Source organism: Squalius cephalus (genome assembly GCF_949319135.1).
Source record: "Squalius cephalus genome assembly, chromosome: 18".
NCBI lineage: Eukaryota > Metazoa > Chordata > Actinopteri > Cypriniformes > Leuciscidae > Squalius > Squalius cephalus.
In genome coordinates this window covers 31,605,241-31,620,825 of record NC_137139.1, presented here as the reverse complement: position 1 = coordinate 31,620,825, position 15,585 = coordinate 31,605,241, and the positions used below count along the sequence as shown (strand labels likewise).

Here is a 15,585-nt window from a genome sequence, read left to right as displayed (position 1 = left end):
ACGTTTCAACGTATTTTTTAAGAATGTTAATAAAATTTACCATGCTTTTGAAGCGTTCATGATGATAAGGGGCTTTTTCTTTTCTTTTTTTTTTTTCTTTTCTTTTTTTGAAGTTGGTTGGGGGCCCCCCTACTACGACCGCTGGTAGGGCCCCAAGCAGCCGCCTACCTCTAACATAGCGGTATTAACCTCTATGTTAAGACCGCGACACACACACATCACACGTGTTCTCTTCTTCATCTTAGAACAACCTTTTACTTTCGATTAACATGTAGACTAATGGCGTCCAGTTTAGGTAAGACTCAAATCAGACCATATAAATATGTTTAACGAGCCAAAATACCGTATTTACTGAAATCCTAACTGTAATTATTATTTTCTTTTTAAATAATACAATATCTAAATACTTTAAAATGGCCTATGTCGGTACAAGAAGGATAAGGCCTGCTTTACGGAAATGCGCGTTTCTTCTATCGCTATCTAATGGAGCATGAATGAGCCGAATGATGAGCTTCAGCAGAACATCAGACAGTGAAAATATAGAGTCAGCACATCATCAGCACATAGTAAATATAGAGTCAATCTTTCTTAACTGGTGGGTTGCAAGACCGTTTTGAGTAAGTCGAATAGTGTGCAGTCAACAACAAACATAATTCTCTTTTTTTCTGATGCTACTTTTATTTTAGAAAATGTGTGTGAAAGCATGTCAGATGCTGAGAAAAGCGCGTTGCCCTTATTCAGTTAGCTATTCAGTAAGATGAGATGTTGTCAGGCCAAATGTCAGTAAAACTAACTAACTTTCCTGTCATCAGGCTGAAAGCTGTGCTTGCACATATCACGCGCAAATGCGGCGTGCTGTAGCCGTAGTTCTGTCGTCAATTAACTCGAGATTAAATATGTCAAAACTGCATGCATGTATTTGATATATGCGTCACATGTGTCTGGATTAAAATATTCTGCTATGTGAGATCACAATATAAGGCACAAATTGATATGTAATGTTTTAATGTCCAAATAAATGTGAGCACTGTGCATTTAGAAGATAGGCATCCATTTTGCGTTAATTTGTAAAGGACAAACAAAAATGGATAATTTTTAAATCCATAAAATAACTAATTTTACATTCTGGCAACATTACATTTTGAAAAACCTTGTTTACATTCTTGCACAAGGGGATTTAAAAGAGAACTTTTGTTTTCCTTTTTAATTTAGGTATGATAGAACTGTTGCAATTATTCATTTTGACAACAAATATAAAAAGTTAATTTGTTTTTGACAAACTCAGAATTGGTCGAAGATAAAATGCTATGAAGGTTGAATAATCTTTGGACTACAGTAGATATCTGCATGTTATCTCATCCATGAATATGCAACAATGTAGAACAAGCTATTGGAGATTTAGCTATAGTGTGTGCCCTTTTATTACTATTTAATTCATTTTAATATGAGGTGGTGGGTAATAATAAAAAATATATAAAATTCACTCAGTATTCCATGATTCCTATTCACTACTATCTCAATTACAATTAAGTACAAATGAACTTTATTCAGTTGCGTAGACACTAAAACAGTCCAATACATTATAGTCAAATGATTTTTTATGATAAAATAATTAAGATTTCTGTGCCACCCCAGACTGGTTGCTGGCCCTTGCCTGGCCACCCCTATGAAAAAATCCTATCTCCGCCATGTGGTAAATGTGATATAGCCTAGGCAGAATTAATAATAATAAGGCAAAGCTTGTCACCTCGAGAAATCATAAGGTAGCACAACTTTTTTCAGTAACATTTTGATTAACCATTTCATCAAAGGTTGTAACTTTACCATTTTATTTTCCCTTCATTTCGGAACACTCATACAGGGCTAGTAGACATATTCCTGCAATATTTTGCTCATACTGTAACTCATACATAACTTCAAAAGACGAAGTTTCATTTTTAAAAGTTTTTGAGCATGTTGGTCAGAATAAAAAGGGTTACGGAGATCCATGCATGCGCTTCAAAAAAGCATTTTGAATAGGAATAAAAGCAAGAAATAAATAAAGAGCATATTTAACTAAAGATATGCGACTAATCTTTGACAAGCATTGCCTTCAATATTAGATATGGTCATACACTGCAGCCATTCCAGGCAGTATACATCTCAATCAAAAACAGGGAAAATAAAAATATATTTATTGTTTCTTTTATTTGCAATATTTTTCCTCCTACTTGTATTCAATTGACAGATTTGTATTAGTCTGCAAAGACAATGAGGTAGAATAACATGTCGACAAATCGTTATTTTTGTGTGAAATATTTCTTTAATATAAAGATAGAATTTAGTAAAAGAATTTGTGAATTTTTGAATTGCATGTTATTTTCTTTTGAAGTGAAAAGAGGACGGCGGAGTCCATCTCTTGACCGACCTAATAGTAAGTAAACAAATATGATAATTAATATTCAATACTGAAAATATCATCAAAATCCTTAAGAAACTGTATGTGTATCAGGGAGGTTGATATATACCTAGAGAAAGGAGGGGGTTAACATTTCCACTCATCTCAAAGGCATTTACTTAGCTGGTCCAGGAACTGAAGTATGCAATCTGAAATCTGCCATGCCATTGATAGAGTCGGCAGTCTTACTATATCAATACCACGATTAGTTTTTACAGTATTTAACCATTGCATATCAACATAAAATATACTTCCAAATCATCTACATGAATTATAGCTGCGTATTTATACCCTAGAATGCTTTGACGCGCTTAGACATCCCTAAGGGAACCTCTGGCAATTCCACCAAGGTGGTTAAAGCGTATAATTTATTATAATATAATTTGATAAATAAAAATAAAAACCATTTGGTGAACTGCAGAATTACAGGAAGGTACTGGCACAATTTCACCTGTAATAAGTCAGTCTGGTCACCAGGAACCTACCACAAGCTTTGGGACATATAAAAAAAAGAAAACCTTTAGGTGAATTACAGTAACTTAGGTAACTTAACTAATGTTTTTATGAAAAATAAATTGTGTGCTGTGCATATAGGAAGCTATTGGCACAATTTCACCTGTTGTAAGTCAGTCTGGTTAATAAGAACTATACAACCTTTAAAACATGATAAAAGAAAAAAAACATTTTATTATATTACAGAAATTTCCTACAAAAATAATTGTTTACTGTAATGAAGGGAGGTATTGGGTAAAAGTCAGCTGTAGTAAGTCAGTCTACTACCAATCAAGCTTTGGAATTGGAACATGTCTGTTTTTGAATGTTAAAATTTATTTTAATTAATACAAATTATACATTTTAACAACTTGGAAGAATTGGTGGACGTTCCCTTAGGGATCATGCGCTGGTGGCGCGTCAAAGCATTCTAGAGTATAAATATGCAGCTATAATGCATGTAGGTGATTTTGAATTAAAGGTCCCCTATATGCCCCTTTTCACAAGATGTAAAATAAGTCTCTGATGTCCCCAGAGTGTGTATGTGAAGTTTTAGCTCAAAATACCCAACAGATAATTTTTTACAGTATGTTCAAATTGTCATTTTTTGGGGCTCAGAAAACGCTGTTTTAGTGTGTGCCCTTTAAATGCACATTAACTGCTGCTGGACGACACAGGGGGCGGAGCCTCACAAACTCGCGCGACCTCAGTCTCTCAGGACAATTTCATCTCACGGAATGATGATAATATCAGAAACTCAGTAACGGTGTTCATTTCGAGTAGGACAATAATGCCTACAGAGTCAGAGTGTGCTGTATAGAGATGAAACAGGTATAGTTTAATAGTTTAATTACGCTTATAACGTATTTGTCATCTGCTTGTATGTATCCATTATTCGCTAGTTGCACGTAGCCGCCATTTTGGATTTCGGATCAGCGAGGGTATGCTAAGACACTTCTGGTTCTCTTACGAGAGTCCTCTCGTACTGCGTTTTTATCAAAACGCTACGGGAAAAATTGTCTCTTTTCACGAAATACTGAAGCAAAAAATTATCCTTAATTTTCATACATGTAAAGCGCGTTGCAGCTGTAGTCAGCTTATGGCGAGACGGCTTGCTCGCTCATTGGCTGCTCTGCGGCAACTGCATAAGCCTATCGAGCGAGGCCTGAGGTGACGTCAGGCCAATGAGGGCGCTTCGCGCCCTCCTTGCCATTTCCCGCCGAGACGGGTGTGGCTAACCTCTATAAAAGGAGCTCGAAAAGGCTGATTCACTTGATTTTCATCTCTTCAGCGAAGCGCACGCATCGCTGGATCACGAGGAAGCAAGCGTCGTCTGAGGCAAGCACTTCAGCGGGACGAGCCACTTGAAGCCGCTGGCCTACGCCGCCTTCTACAGCCGTACCTGCTGCGCTTTCCGACGCATATCCTTTCATTCCTATTTACTGTTCTTGTGTGTGTGTTCGCCTTGCGACACTCACCCCCTAAAAGAGCTGCGTCTTTTTAAAGATGCCTTCATGCGGCTCGTGCCGAGACCCACTCACCGAGGGAGACCGCCATGTCATCTGCGTCTCCTGTCTGGGTGAGGACCATGCAGCGCTCGCGCTCGCTGACGGCGGCTGCCCTCACTGCGAGCTTTTGCCGATGGTGACTCTGCGGACTCGCCTGGCATTCTTCTCAGAGCCTGCATTCCCCGCCGCGCTGCCGCGCCGTAAGAAGCGCTGCTCGCAGCGGGTCCCGGAACCTGCTCCAGCCCGACTAAGCTCGCCGGTTCGCCCGCCTGCTTCACCGGCTTCTCCCGAATCACTTCCTGATGCTCAGCGCCCGCAGTCTGCCGCCGCTTCATCAGAGGAAGTCGGTTCCGAGGCCGCGTCGGGGGAAAAGGATTCCTGCTCTCTGCTAGCTTCAGGCAGCGAAGACTGGGCGAGCTCCGAGGATCTCGCGCCTGCTGCCTGCAAGCCCACTACGAGAGCCAACATCGAGAGAGAGCTCATGCGAGTACTCGCGCTGGCCGCGGCGAGCCTCGGCCTCGAGTGGTCTGCACCGGAGCTCCCCTCTCGCACCCGGCTGGATGGTAGCTTCCTCCCTGGTGAGCGCACTTCTCCGGATTCAAAGCCCGCTCCTTTTCTTCCTGAGCTGCATGAAGAAGTTGCGAAGGCCTGGAATGCGCCCTTCTCTGCGCGAACGCGCTCGTCTGTGTCACCAGCATTTTCCTCTCTGGATAATGCGAAAGACCGAGGCTACCTTTCACTTCCGCCAGTGGAACAGCGATAGCAACCCACCTTTGCCCGCCCTCTGCTGGACGGCGGACTAAACCGGTGTTGCCTTCAAAAGCCTGCCGCATGACGTCGACGCTGCTCGCGCGAATTTTCTCCGCCGCTGGGCAGGCCGCGTCAGCGCTACACACCATGGCTACACTGCAGATATTTCAGGGTGATCTCCTCCGTAAGTTGGACGAGATGGGACCTGAGGCTATCTGCATCGCGGATTTGAGGAGCGCTTCAGATCTAACACTCCGCGCTACCAAGTCTGCTGCACAAGCCATGGGAAAGTGTATGGCTTCCGCCACTGTTGCTGAGAGGCATCTATGGCTGACGCTCACGGAGATGGCTGATTCCGAGCGCAACGCGTTTCTCGATGCCCCGCTGTCTTCCGCTGGCCTTTTCGGTTCTTCTCTCTCCGAGTTCGTGGAGAGATTTACTGAAGCCCAGAAAGCGTCTCAAGTCTTCAAGCACTTCCTCCCGAAGCGCTCCGGTTCTGCAGCGAGTCGTGGAAAACAGACTCCGCGGAGAGCTCTCAGCCTCAGCCCCCGCCTTCGGCCGCATCCTCACAGCAGCGACAGCAGCGCAGCTCCAGGCCCCGCTCTCGCTCTACCAGCTGACGCCCCGCTCTGCGCGTTCCGCGATCGATGATTGTGGTGAAGCCGGAAGCCCCGAAGAAGTCCTAGCATGCCTAGGAAAGCGCAGGTGTGTGAGTCCCGCTGCGGCCGGTCTCTCACCCAAGCGCGCCGCTGTTTCAGTCCCAAGACTTGCGACTGTTCCAGCGTTTTCTGCAAGACGCAAGCCCGCTCAGCCGCCCGCTTGCCTGCACACAAAAGCCGTTTTTACGGCTACCCAGATATATCCCGAAAAGAGTGTATTTTCTGGTGTCCCGGCCACGGCCAATGGTGCTATAAGTGTAGTGCCGATGCCCACTCCTCAGTGCCCATCTCTACACACAAGCACAGCCCTACACTTAGGGCTCGCGCACATAAAATCGACTCAGGTCGATTGCGCTTCCAACATAGTGAAAGTGCCCGCACAAACACTATGTCTCACAGACCACAGGCTCTCTGTAAAAACGAGACCGGTGCGCGCTCGCTCTGCTCAGTCAGACAGCGCGCCCAAAGCAGTGAATGTGCCCGCTTCCCGCCCACATTTACTCGCAGACATGAGTCCCACAGGACCCGCTCAGCCCTCCCTCACTCAGTCAAGCACTGTAGTAAGGTCGAGGACGAGCGCTCTGCCCGCTGTAATAAGCGCGCCCCCCGCCTCAAATGCCACAGGCATAATGCCTACGTTATTGCGCCCCGAAGCGCCTCTGTCGCACGGCGAACAGAGCGCGCTTCGCATCCAGCCCTTAGCCAGCCATGCAGAAGTATCAAAAAATATCAAATATCAAAACTGATAAGCAAAGGGGCGATAGAGCGTGTTTCCCGAGCTCAAAGCGAAGGGGGGCTATACAGCAGATACTTTCTAGTCCCCAAAAAGGATGGCGGTATCAGACCCATTCTGGATCTAAGACGGCTAAACAGAGTATTAGTGAAACGCAGTTTCAAAATGCTCACGACCAGCAAAATTCTCGCGCATGTTCGCCGAGAAGACTGGTTCATGTTGATAGATCTGAAGGATGCGTATTTTCAAATACAGATAGCGTCACATCACAGGCGATACTTGAGATTCGCCTTCGAGGGTCAGACATACCAGTATACAGTCCTGCCCTTCGGCTTGTCCCTGGCACCTCGTACATTTACGAAATGCATGGACGCAGCGCTCGCTCCTCTCAGACTCAGAGGCATGCGAGTGCTGAACTATTTGGACGACTGGTTGATCCTAGCTCAATCACGATCTCAGCTCGTGGAGCACAGAACCATTTTACTCGATCACCTCGAGAATCTTGGTATCACAGTCAATTGGGCGAAGAGTTCACTGAACCCCAGTCAAACGATTTCGTTTCTGGGTATTGTTCTGGACTCGCAGTCTATGACGGCGCGGCTGTTGCCACAGCGCGTGCTGCACATTCAGCGCGCGGCGAAGTCTTTCCGCCGCGGCGCTTTCACCCCGCTCAGGAAGTTTCAAAGGATGCTGGGTCTCATGGCCTCAGCATCATCAGTTCTCCAGCTGGGCTTGCTCCGCATGCGCCCGCTGCAGTTCTGGTTGAAAGCGCGAGTACCGCGCGGAGCGTGGGTGTCCGGCCGGTTACGCCTCAAGGTCAATCAAAGCTGTGTGACAGCCCTGATACCTTGGTTGGCGGACGGCTGGTACCAATCAGGTGTAAGCCTGGGGACTTCCTCGAGAGTGAGGATGGTGTCGACAGACGCATCCACCTCGGGATGGGGAGCGCTGCTCGAGGGCAGACCGTTCTTCGGCCTGTGGTCGGAACGAGAAAAGCTCCAACACATCAACTGCCTGGAAATGCTGGCAGTGCACAACGCGCTGACGCGTTTTTGTCCCCATATCAAGGACCAACACGTCGTAGTCCGTTCGGACAACACGGCCGTGGTGTCCTATATAAATCGCCAGGGCGGTCTGAAATCCACATCCCTGTACAGGCTGGCGAAACGCCTCCTAATATGGGCTCAGCACAATTTGCGCTCGCTGAGGGCAGTGCATGTGCCTGGGCTCCAGAATGTGGGCCCAGACAGACTGTCCAGGAACAACATTCCCCTGGGCGAATGGTCTCTACACCCACAAACAGTCCGGCTGTTGTGGGAGAGATTCGGCAGAGCGGAGGTGGACCTATTCGCGTCCCGCGAAAACGCTCATTGCCCCGTGTTCTTTTCCAAGAACGACAGCGCGCTGTCCCAGATGTGGCCGCGCTGCCCGCTATACGCTTTCCCCCCCGTCTCCCTCCTGCCACAGGTGTTAGAGCGGGTCAGGGAAACAGAATACCCAGTGCTGCTTGTAGCACCGTTCTGGAGGAACCAAGCATGGTTTCCAGTCCTGATGCAGCTAGCAGACTTCGCTCCATGGCCAGTGCCATTGAGGAGAGATCTCCTCTCGCAGGCCGGGGGCTCGATTTGGCACCCACACCCGGAGCTGTGGTCCCTTCATGCGTGGGCGCTCAACGGATATCCGTTGACCTCGCAGAGGGAGTGATAAATACCATCACTCAGGCCAGAGCGCCGTCGACTCGGCGGCTTTATGCCTCAAAGTGGTCGGTTTTCTCCGGCTGGTGTACAGCTCGGAGCCTATCACCTCTCGATTGTGAGGTGACGGAGGTTCTCTCCTTCCTACAGGAGCTGTTGGATAAGGGCAGATCCCCTTCCACGCTCAAAGTTTACGTGGCGGCTATTACAGCGTTCTCCGGAACAACGCTGGGTCAGTCACTAGGAAGGAACGATTTAGTCATCCGCTTCCTCAGGGGAGCTAGGAGGCTGAATCCACCCAGACCTCCTTCAGTTCCTATGTGGGACCTTTCTACAGTCTTGGCGGCCATGAAAGATGCCCCTTTCGAGCCTATCCAATCTATTAGCCTCAAACATTTGTCTTTCAAAACAGTGTTTTTGATGGCTCTCGCTTCGGTGAAGCGCATAGGCGACCTGCACGCGCTCTCCGTGAGCCCAGCGTGCTTAGAGTTTGGACCTAATGACTCTAAAGTCATACTCAAACCTAAGCATGGCTATGTGCCAAAGTCCCTCAACACGCCGTTTCGGGCTCAGGTTATCTCCCTGTCTGCCCTGCCGGGGTCAAGTGAGGAAGGGGACTCAAGTTTTCTTTGCCCTGTTAGGGCTTTAAGAGCTTACGTGTCCCGCTCCGCTGTCTTCAGACAGACTGAGCAGCTCTTTGTCTCGTTCAGTGGACGTTCCAAGGGAATGGCTGTTTCGAAACAGAGCTTATCCAGATGGATAGTTGACGCCATAGCGCTGGCTTATACTGTCAAGGGCATTCAGTGCCCGTTGGGAGTCAGAGCGCACTCCACGAGGGGCGTTGCCTCCTCGTGGGCTTGGTCCAGCGGGATTTCCTTACAGGATATATGTACGGCGGCAGGCTGGGCCTCGCCGTCTACATTTATCAGGTTTTACAACCTAGAAGTTCCCGCCTTGCAGGCTAAGCTACTATCGGTGTAGTCGATTCAGCTGTCTAACTAGAACACTGAAATCGCATGCGCAACGCGCTACCGACTGTCTTATGGGCAGAATTGTGTAAGACCCACATTTCCCACATTCAGTTCAGGTTCCCCACCCTGTCTATGTGATGTCATATTCGCGTCTGCTGGCGCGACCATATAAGGACGGAGGGAATCCCCTCTTGTCTCTAGACTCTCTCTGTGAGGTCATGTTTACGTCTGCGGACGTTACAGTTTAGGGAATTAAGGTCCCCCATCCCTTATTCCCGGATTCTTTGTGAGTCTATCTGGTGATTATGCACTGTACATCTGGCTTAGCTTCCAGTGATCGGTGTTGTTATCCCAGCACGCACGGCGTTTTACAAGGGGTTCCCGTAGCGTTTTGATAAAAACGCAGTACGAGAGGACTCTCGTAAGAGAACGTACTCGGTTACTAACGTAACCTCGGTTCTCTCTAGAAGAGGGAACGAGTACTGCGTTCTCTGCCGTGCGTACGGTTCACTCTGGTTCGCTTCGGCGATGAAAATCAAGTGAATCAGCCTTTTCGAGCTCCTTTTATAGAGGTTAGCCACACCCGTCTCGGCGGGAAATGGCAAGGAGGGCGCGAAGCGCCCTCATTGGCCTGACGTCACCTCAGGCCTCGCTCGATAGGCTTATGCAGTTGCCGCAGAGCAGCCAATGAGCGAGCAAGCCGTCTCGCCATAAGCTGACTACAGCTGCAACGCGCTTTACATGTATGAAAATTAAGGATAATTTTTTGCTTCAGTATTTCGTGAAAAGAGACTTTTCCCGTAGCGTTTTGATAAGAACGCAGTACTCGTTCCCTCTTCTAGAGAGAACCGAGGTTACGTTAGTAACCGAGTACGTTTCGCATTACGCCCGGTGCAGGGAGCCGGAGAAAGACGAAATTTATCTTTTATAGTTGTTTATAGAATCAATTATCACTTAAAATACTACTAAGATCGATTAATAGCCTACAAGTCTGCTTTTTCGGACCAGGTCCGAATGATGATCAAACATATACTGATGAGTTTAATAAAGTTTATTGTACATAACACAAAAGATGAAGCGTCAGTTTTACTTCAGAAAATCACCTTAAGAGCTGAGTAAACACAGTAAGTTATAAGAAGTGCGCAAGTACATAAACGAATTTCGGTAGAGTTGAGGGAGCATTTTCTTTGAAAACAAAATAATTCCACCTCGTCTTCAGCGGCTGCCTCAGATTTCGAGAGTAATAGAGAGAGCTATGTGGATTAATACATCCAGCCACACAACACACTGCTGACACTGCTGATGATTTATGGGGATTAATAAAAAAGGAGTGAGTGGATTTTTATCACTATTGGGTGGTTGTGTACACACACTGCCAACACACATTTATGTCCAAACAGCATGCAAAAGTGAATTTTGCATAATAGGGGACCTTTAATAAATGTCGATATACAATGGTTATCTTCATACTGTTAAAACTAATAGTGGTGTTGATAAGTTTTTTTAGACTCAGTGGCATGGAAAGCTAACTTTATCGCGCTCCGAGAGCCCTCTAGTGGTCGGGAGCATTTCCGTTGTGTTGCGGCTTTATTTCGTTGTGTTGTACATTTTCCGTTGTGTTGTGGCTTATTTCCATTGTGTTGTGGATTCGTTTCATTGTGTTGTGAATGTGTTTGTTTTTTAAATTTCGTTGTGTTGTGTACTACTGGGCCACCATACAATGGGCTTCTGATGGCAAGCAAAAAAAAACGTAAACATAAAGGCATTGGGAGAAGCTGAAATAAACAAAAAGGGAAGTCCTTAAAATGCAAAAAAATAGGCCTAACAAAGATGTTTGGCAACAGTTCTGCAGTGGCAGTAGCCCTCATCTTGAGCCTGATGAGAGAGCCAATGGTTCTGGTGAGTCTCCTGTCAGGACAGTTACATCATGTTACCTTTGCCCTCCTCTCTCACTGTAGAGCATGTAGCCTATGAACAGCACTATAGTAAAATCCCAGGACATCCCTAGTCCGAACGTTCACTTCTATTTATCACTCGCATTGTCTGACGTGAATATTCTATTCATTCGTAACGAGACAGCAGCGATTTTACAACGGGTTACATTTGACAGCTACTGAGTTAGAAAACAGAGTAAATGAAGTAGGGCTGAACCCGAATATTCAAATATTCGAATAATCGTTCAGTGGGTTGGTATTCGATTTGAAAATTTGACATTCGAATATTCGTTTTTTTTTGTTGTTTTTTTGCACACCTGGGATCCCCCGCGAAACGGTTCTCATTCGCGCTTGAATAAGGCCGGTGACACACTGGCTGCGTGGCGTGAGCGTGGCGTTTCTGTTGCATGTCAGCTGCGTGGCGTTTGCGTGGCGTTTTCCATGTCTTTGCACACCAGAAGCGTGTTTGACGTGGCGCTGCTGCTGCTGCTAGGTGACATATGATAAGCCTCATTGGTGATATATTTGACATATGGGGAGAGAGTTGTGGAAGGCCTATACTTCATGTTAAAAATAAATATATAGCAGCAAAGACAACGTCGGCAGTGTTGACGGCAAAATAGGCTACAGAATATTTCGTTCTGTATTGAGAGGTGCAGTATTTGAAAATCGATCATATTTTTTTAAATTGCATTTATATTTGCATTTATGTCAAACCCTAGACACTTTCAAACATCAAAATGGCATGTATTAATATGTATTCGTGTCAAAATGACATATAAACATCTTTTCCTATTCTATTTTGCCTAGAAACGCTTCCAACGCGTGAAAAATAGGCGTCGGTTCTATTTCTAGCATGCACGCGCGTGTCACGCAGGCAGTTTGCAAGCTCTAACCTGTTAACATGGGAGCCGAAATAAAAACGGACACGCCACGCAGCTGAGACGCTCACGCCACGCATCCAGTGTGTCACCGGCCTTACCCCTCATTTACACTGCACACATCTGCGGCGCATTACGGCTGCGACACGGCTACCGGAGCTGATCGCGCCCATTCTAGTCAATGCTTGTGTTTACACCGGCCGCGACGCGGCGCATTTCAGAAGCTTCCCAGAAGCGGCTCTCTGCGCCGCTTCGCTAAATATAGGCGCCTAGTCTATTTTTGACGGACGCGCGTCCAAGTCGCACCGGGAATACAAAATAAAAGTCAAAAAAACATTGTCAAATTCAAAATAAACACCCTGTGCAAACTCCCAAACGTATTACACACCAATATCATTGGTAGAAACCATAGACTGTATGGTAGAAACCCCAAAAATCAAGAAAAAACACGTCGGACAGGAAAATCACGTGGTCTCGTGCATCCAGTCGCTCCGCTTCTGAAATGCTCCTGGTGTGATCGGCACCGCGTGGAGGACGGAATAAAACCTTGTCGCAGACGTAATGCACCGCAGATGTGTGCAGTGTAAATGAGGGGTAAGGCCGGCGAGCGGCGACACACTGGCTGCGAGGCGTGTCCGTTTTTATTTCGGCTCCATGAAAAGGTTGGAGTTTGCACACTGCCTGCGTGAGACGCGTCTCAGACGCGGCTCGAGCCACGCGGAAAACGCATGCATGCTAGAAATGGAACCGACGCCAGTGTTCCTGAAACGGGAGTGTTCTCTGGCTAGAGCGCAGAACAGCGGAGTTTGTATGGACCGAAGTGCATGCCTGAGCTTGTGTTTTGGGTTAAGCTGCGTTGCTTTGACATTGTGGAAAATAGAATAATAGAAACAAAATGTATTAGCCTTTTTACCCGTTATTATCAATCTAAATTAATCTAGTTTTTAATTGAACTTAATTTAGTTTTTCTTTATTTAAATTTCGTTTTTTCTTTATTTAAATTTCATTTTTCTTTATTTAAATTTAGTTTTTTAAATTATTTAAATCTACCCTTTACTGTGTCAGTAATTTGTTAGTCAGAAAAATATTAGACTACCTTAAAAGTATTGCTTAATTTAACAGACCTGTGCGTTTTATATCACTAGTGCAGTGTCCATTCTCGGAGCATATAAGCCCTGCCCACATGAGGTGCACCGCTTCCCGCTCGCGTTGTTCTGTAGTTTACTAAAAGTTTAAATTCTGAATGTGTTGCGTCTCCTATTGCACCAAATGCGACACTGCACTCCCGTGTGAAGTCGATTGGATGAACGGTTCTCGAAATAATAATAATGCAAACGGACAGACAGACACATAGAGATTCCTGCCTTTATTAGAGAGAAGAATATGTTCAGCCCCCTCTCTCCGAAGCTTCAAATATTCGATGTTCATTACTACCGAAGCTTCGAAGCTCAAAAAATGGTATTCGGACCAGCCCTAAAATGAAGTCGCCTAAGGTGATTGCTCCGATTAACATGTAACATGACAATGAGCGAGTTTGCAAATCATTTGTGCACACATGGTCACTCTCACTCAGCTTGGCTGCAACGTGACTTTTGTAATTGCGTGGCAACAGTAAACGCCAAAACGATATTAATTTGATCATGGCATGTAGGCTAACCCAGCCAATATACAGACGTATGAATATTCAAATTGTAGAATAGTTCTGTTGTTTCAGGTTTCTAGATTCTAGGTCATGTTTATCATTATATGTCATACTATACATTTTTGCATTCTGCTCTTTTGTGTAGATTTCAAGTTTTGTGATGTTATTTGCCATAAATACGATACATTGACTGCTATAATATTGTGAGATAGTAGTGGCTGTTTGTAGTTGTGGTGGGGCCTATTTGGGGGCAAATCCACTGCCGTTTTTTACTCCCAGTCCGTCCCTGACTCAATTGGTCGAGTATAACTGTTATTTCTGTGTTCTCTGTTCCAGTGAGTGATTTGAGGATTGTTCTGCTGGGGAAGAATGTAACAGAAAACAGCAGAGTGGGAAACTTCATCTTAGGAAGAGCAGCGTTTGAGAGTGAAGCGCCTGCTGATGTAGAGCTGCACATTGAGAAACACAGAGGAAAACTGAAGGACAGACACGTCAGAGTCATCAACGCTCCTCAACTGCTGCATCCAAATCTGTCAAACTCTCAGATCACACAGAGAGTGAAAGAGTGTGTGAATCTGTCTGATCCTGGACCTCATGTGATCATACTTGTCCTGCAGCAGAACGACTTCAGTGATAATGACAGAAACATAGTGAAATATGTGCTGAATGAATTCAGTGAGGAGGCTTTTAAACACACTATAGTGCTGACCAATGAGGAAGAGATACACAATAACTGTATTAATCAATTCATAAAAGAGTGCAGAGGTGGACATCTTCAGTTCAATGAAAGAAAATCAGGATTGCACTCTGAGGTACTTGAAAGAGTTCAGAAGATCCTCAAAGAAAACCAGGTCCAATTTCTAATCTGTGACTTGTATGAGGAAGCGGGAGAAGGACCATCAGAGGATGAAGAGCAGAGCAGATCTGGAAGTTCAGTCACAGCAGAAGAAGAGGGAGATCTTGATCACAAAGATGATGGGAAAATTCAGAAGAATACCTTGTGTAAGTTTTGTTGGCAAGAAAGTTAGTTTAACCCACACATACACATCACTCCCTTCAAGAGAAAGAATAAATTGAGAAAAATAAAGAAATTATAATGATAATACAAAAACAGTATTATCATTGTATAATGTCAACAGCAAACTCATACAGTAAACTTACAGATACCCTTTAAGCATATCCATTTGGGGAGAATTTGAAAAAAAATCCCCCAAAAATAACTTTAAGGGACCGTTCGGTATTTATGGAAAGGACCACCGGAGGAAAATAGGGGAGGGTCATGTCTTTTTATTCTTTGTTGAGGGGAGGGTCATCCAACTTTTTTTAGTCTAGGGGGAGGGTCACCCAACTTTTATATTCATGAAAACAGCAACATTTCAAAGTGGCTTGTTTGCTGCATATCTTTTACATGTAGCTCCATGTTTCTCTCGCGGTATCAGCCCCCCATCTATTTCAGATGGGTCTGACCCAACAAAAATCCAGTTTGGCTGTTTGACAGTGCGCGCGCACTTCAGTACGCGCTCAGAAAAAGTGCATCATGTCAGAACAGAACGCCAATGAAATGTTTACCCGGCAAAGCTTTAAAGCACGAGCAAATAATGAACTTTTGTGATTGCGAATAAGTGCACAGTGTCCTGTGAGTGTAACTCTACCGCTGCATTAACATGTGTGATGTGAATGTACGTCGAGTTTTACAGTATATTGGGACTGAGCGCCAGAACTGCAGCTGATAGAATGTGCACTGTAGCGCGATACTACCATATTTTAGTTTCCACAATAATGTTAGTGAGTAAATATACTGAAATTGCCACCATAACAGTGGAGTGTGATGTGTAAGATGTAGGGCTACCACATCTTTAAATTACTATTAGTATTATTTAAGTT

General features: G+C 45.4%; 1 protein-coding gene across 3 annotated transcripts in view; it reads left to right on the top strand.

Moving 5' to 3' along the window:
• Nucleotides 1-219: 219 nt before the first annotated feature.
• Nucleotides 220-15,585, top strand: part of LOC307145726 (interferon-induced very large GTPase 1-like) — a 32,774-nt gene continuing 17,408 nt past the window's right edge. Inside the window, exons 1-3 of one of the 3 annotated variants that reach the window (XM_079849188.1) lie at nucleotides 220-295; nucleotides 2,372-2,413; nucleotides 14,038-14,703. In XM_079849188.1, the coding sequence (XP_079705314.1) occupies nucleotides 280-295; nucleotides 2,372-2,413; nucleotides 14,038-14,703 (724 nt within the window). In that variant the 5' untranslated portion in view covers nucleotides 220-279. Of the gene's footprint in view, nucleotides 296-2,371; nucleotides 2,414-14,037; nucleotides 14,704-15,585 lie in introns of those variants that run through there. The other 2 variants (XM_079849189.1, XM_079849190.1) reach the window with 2 other exon arrangements.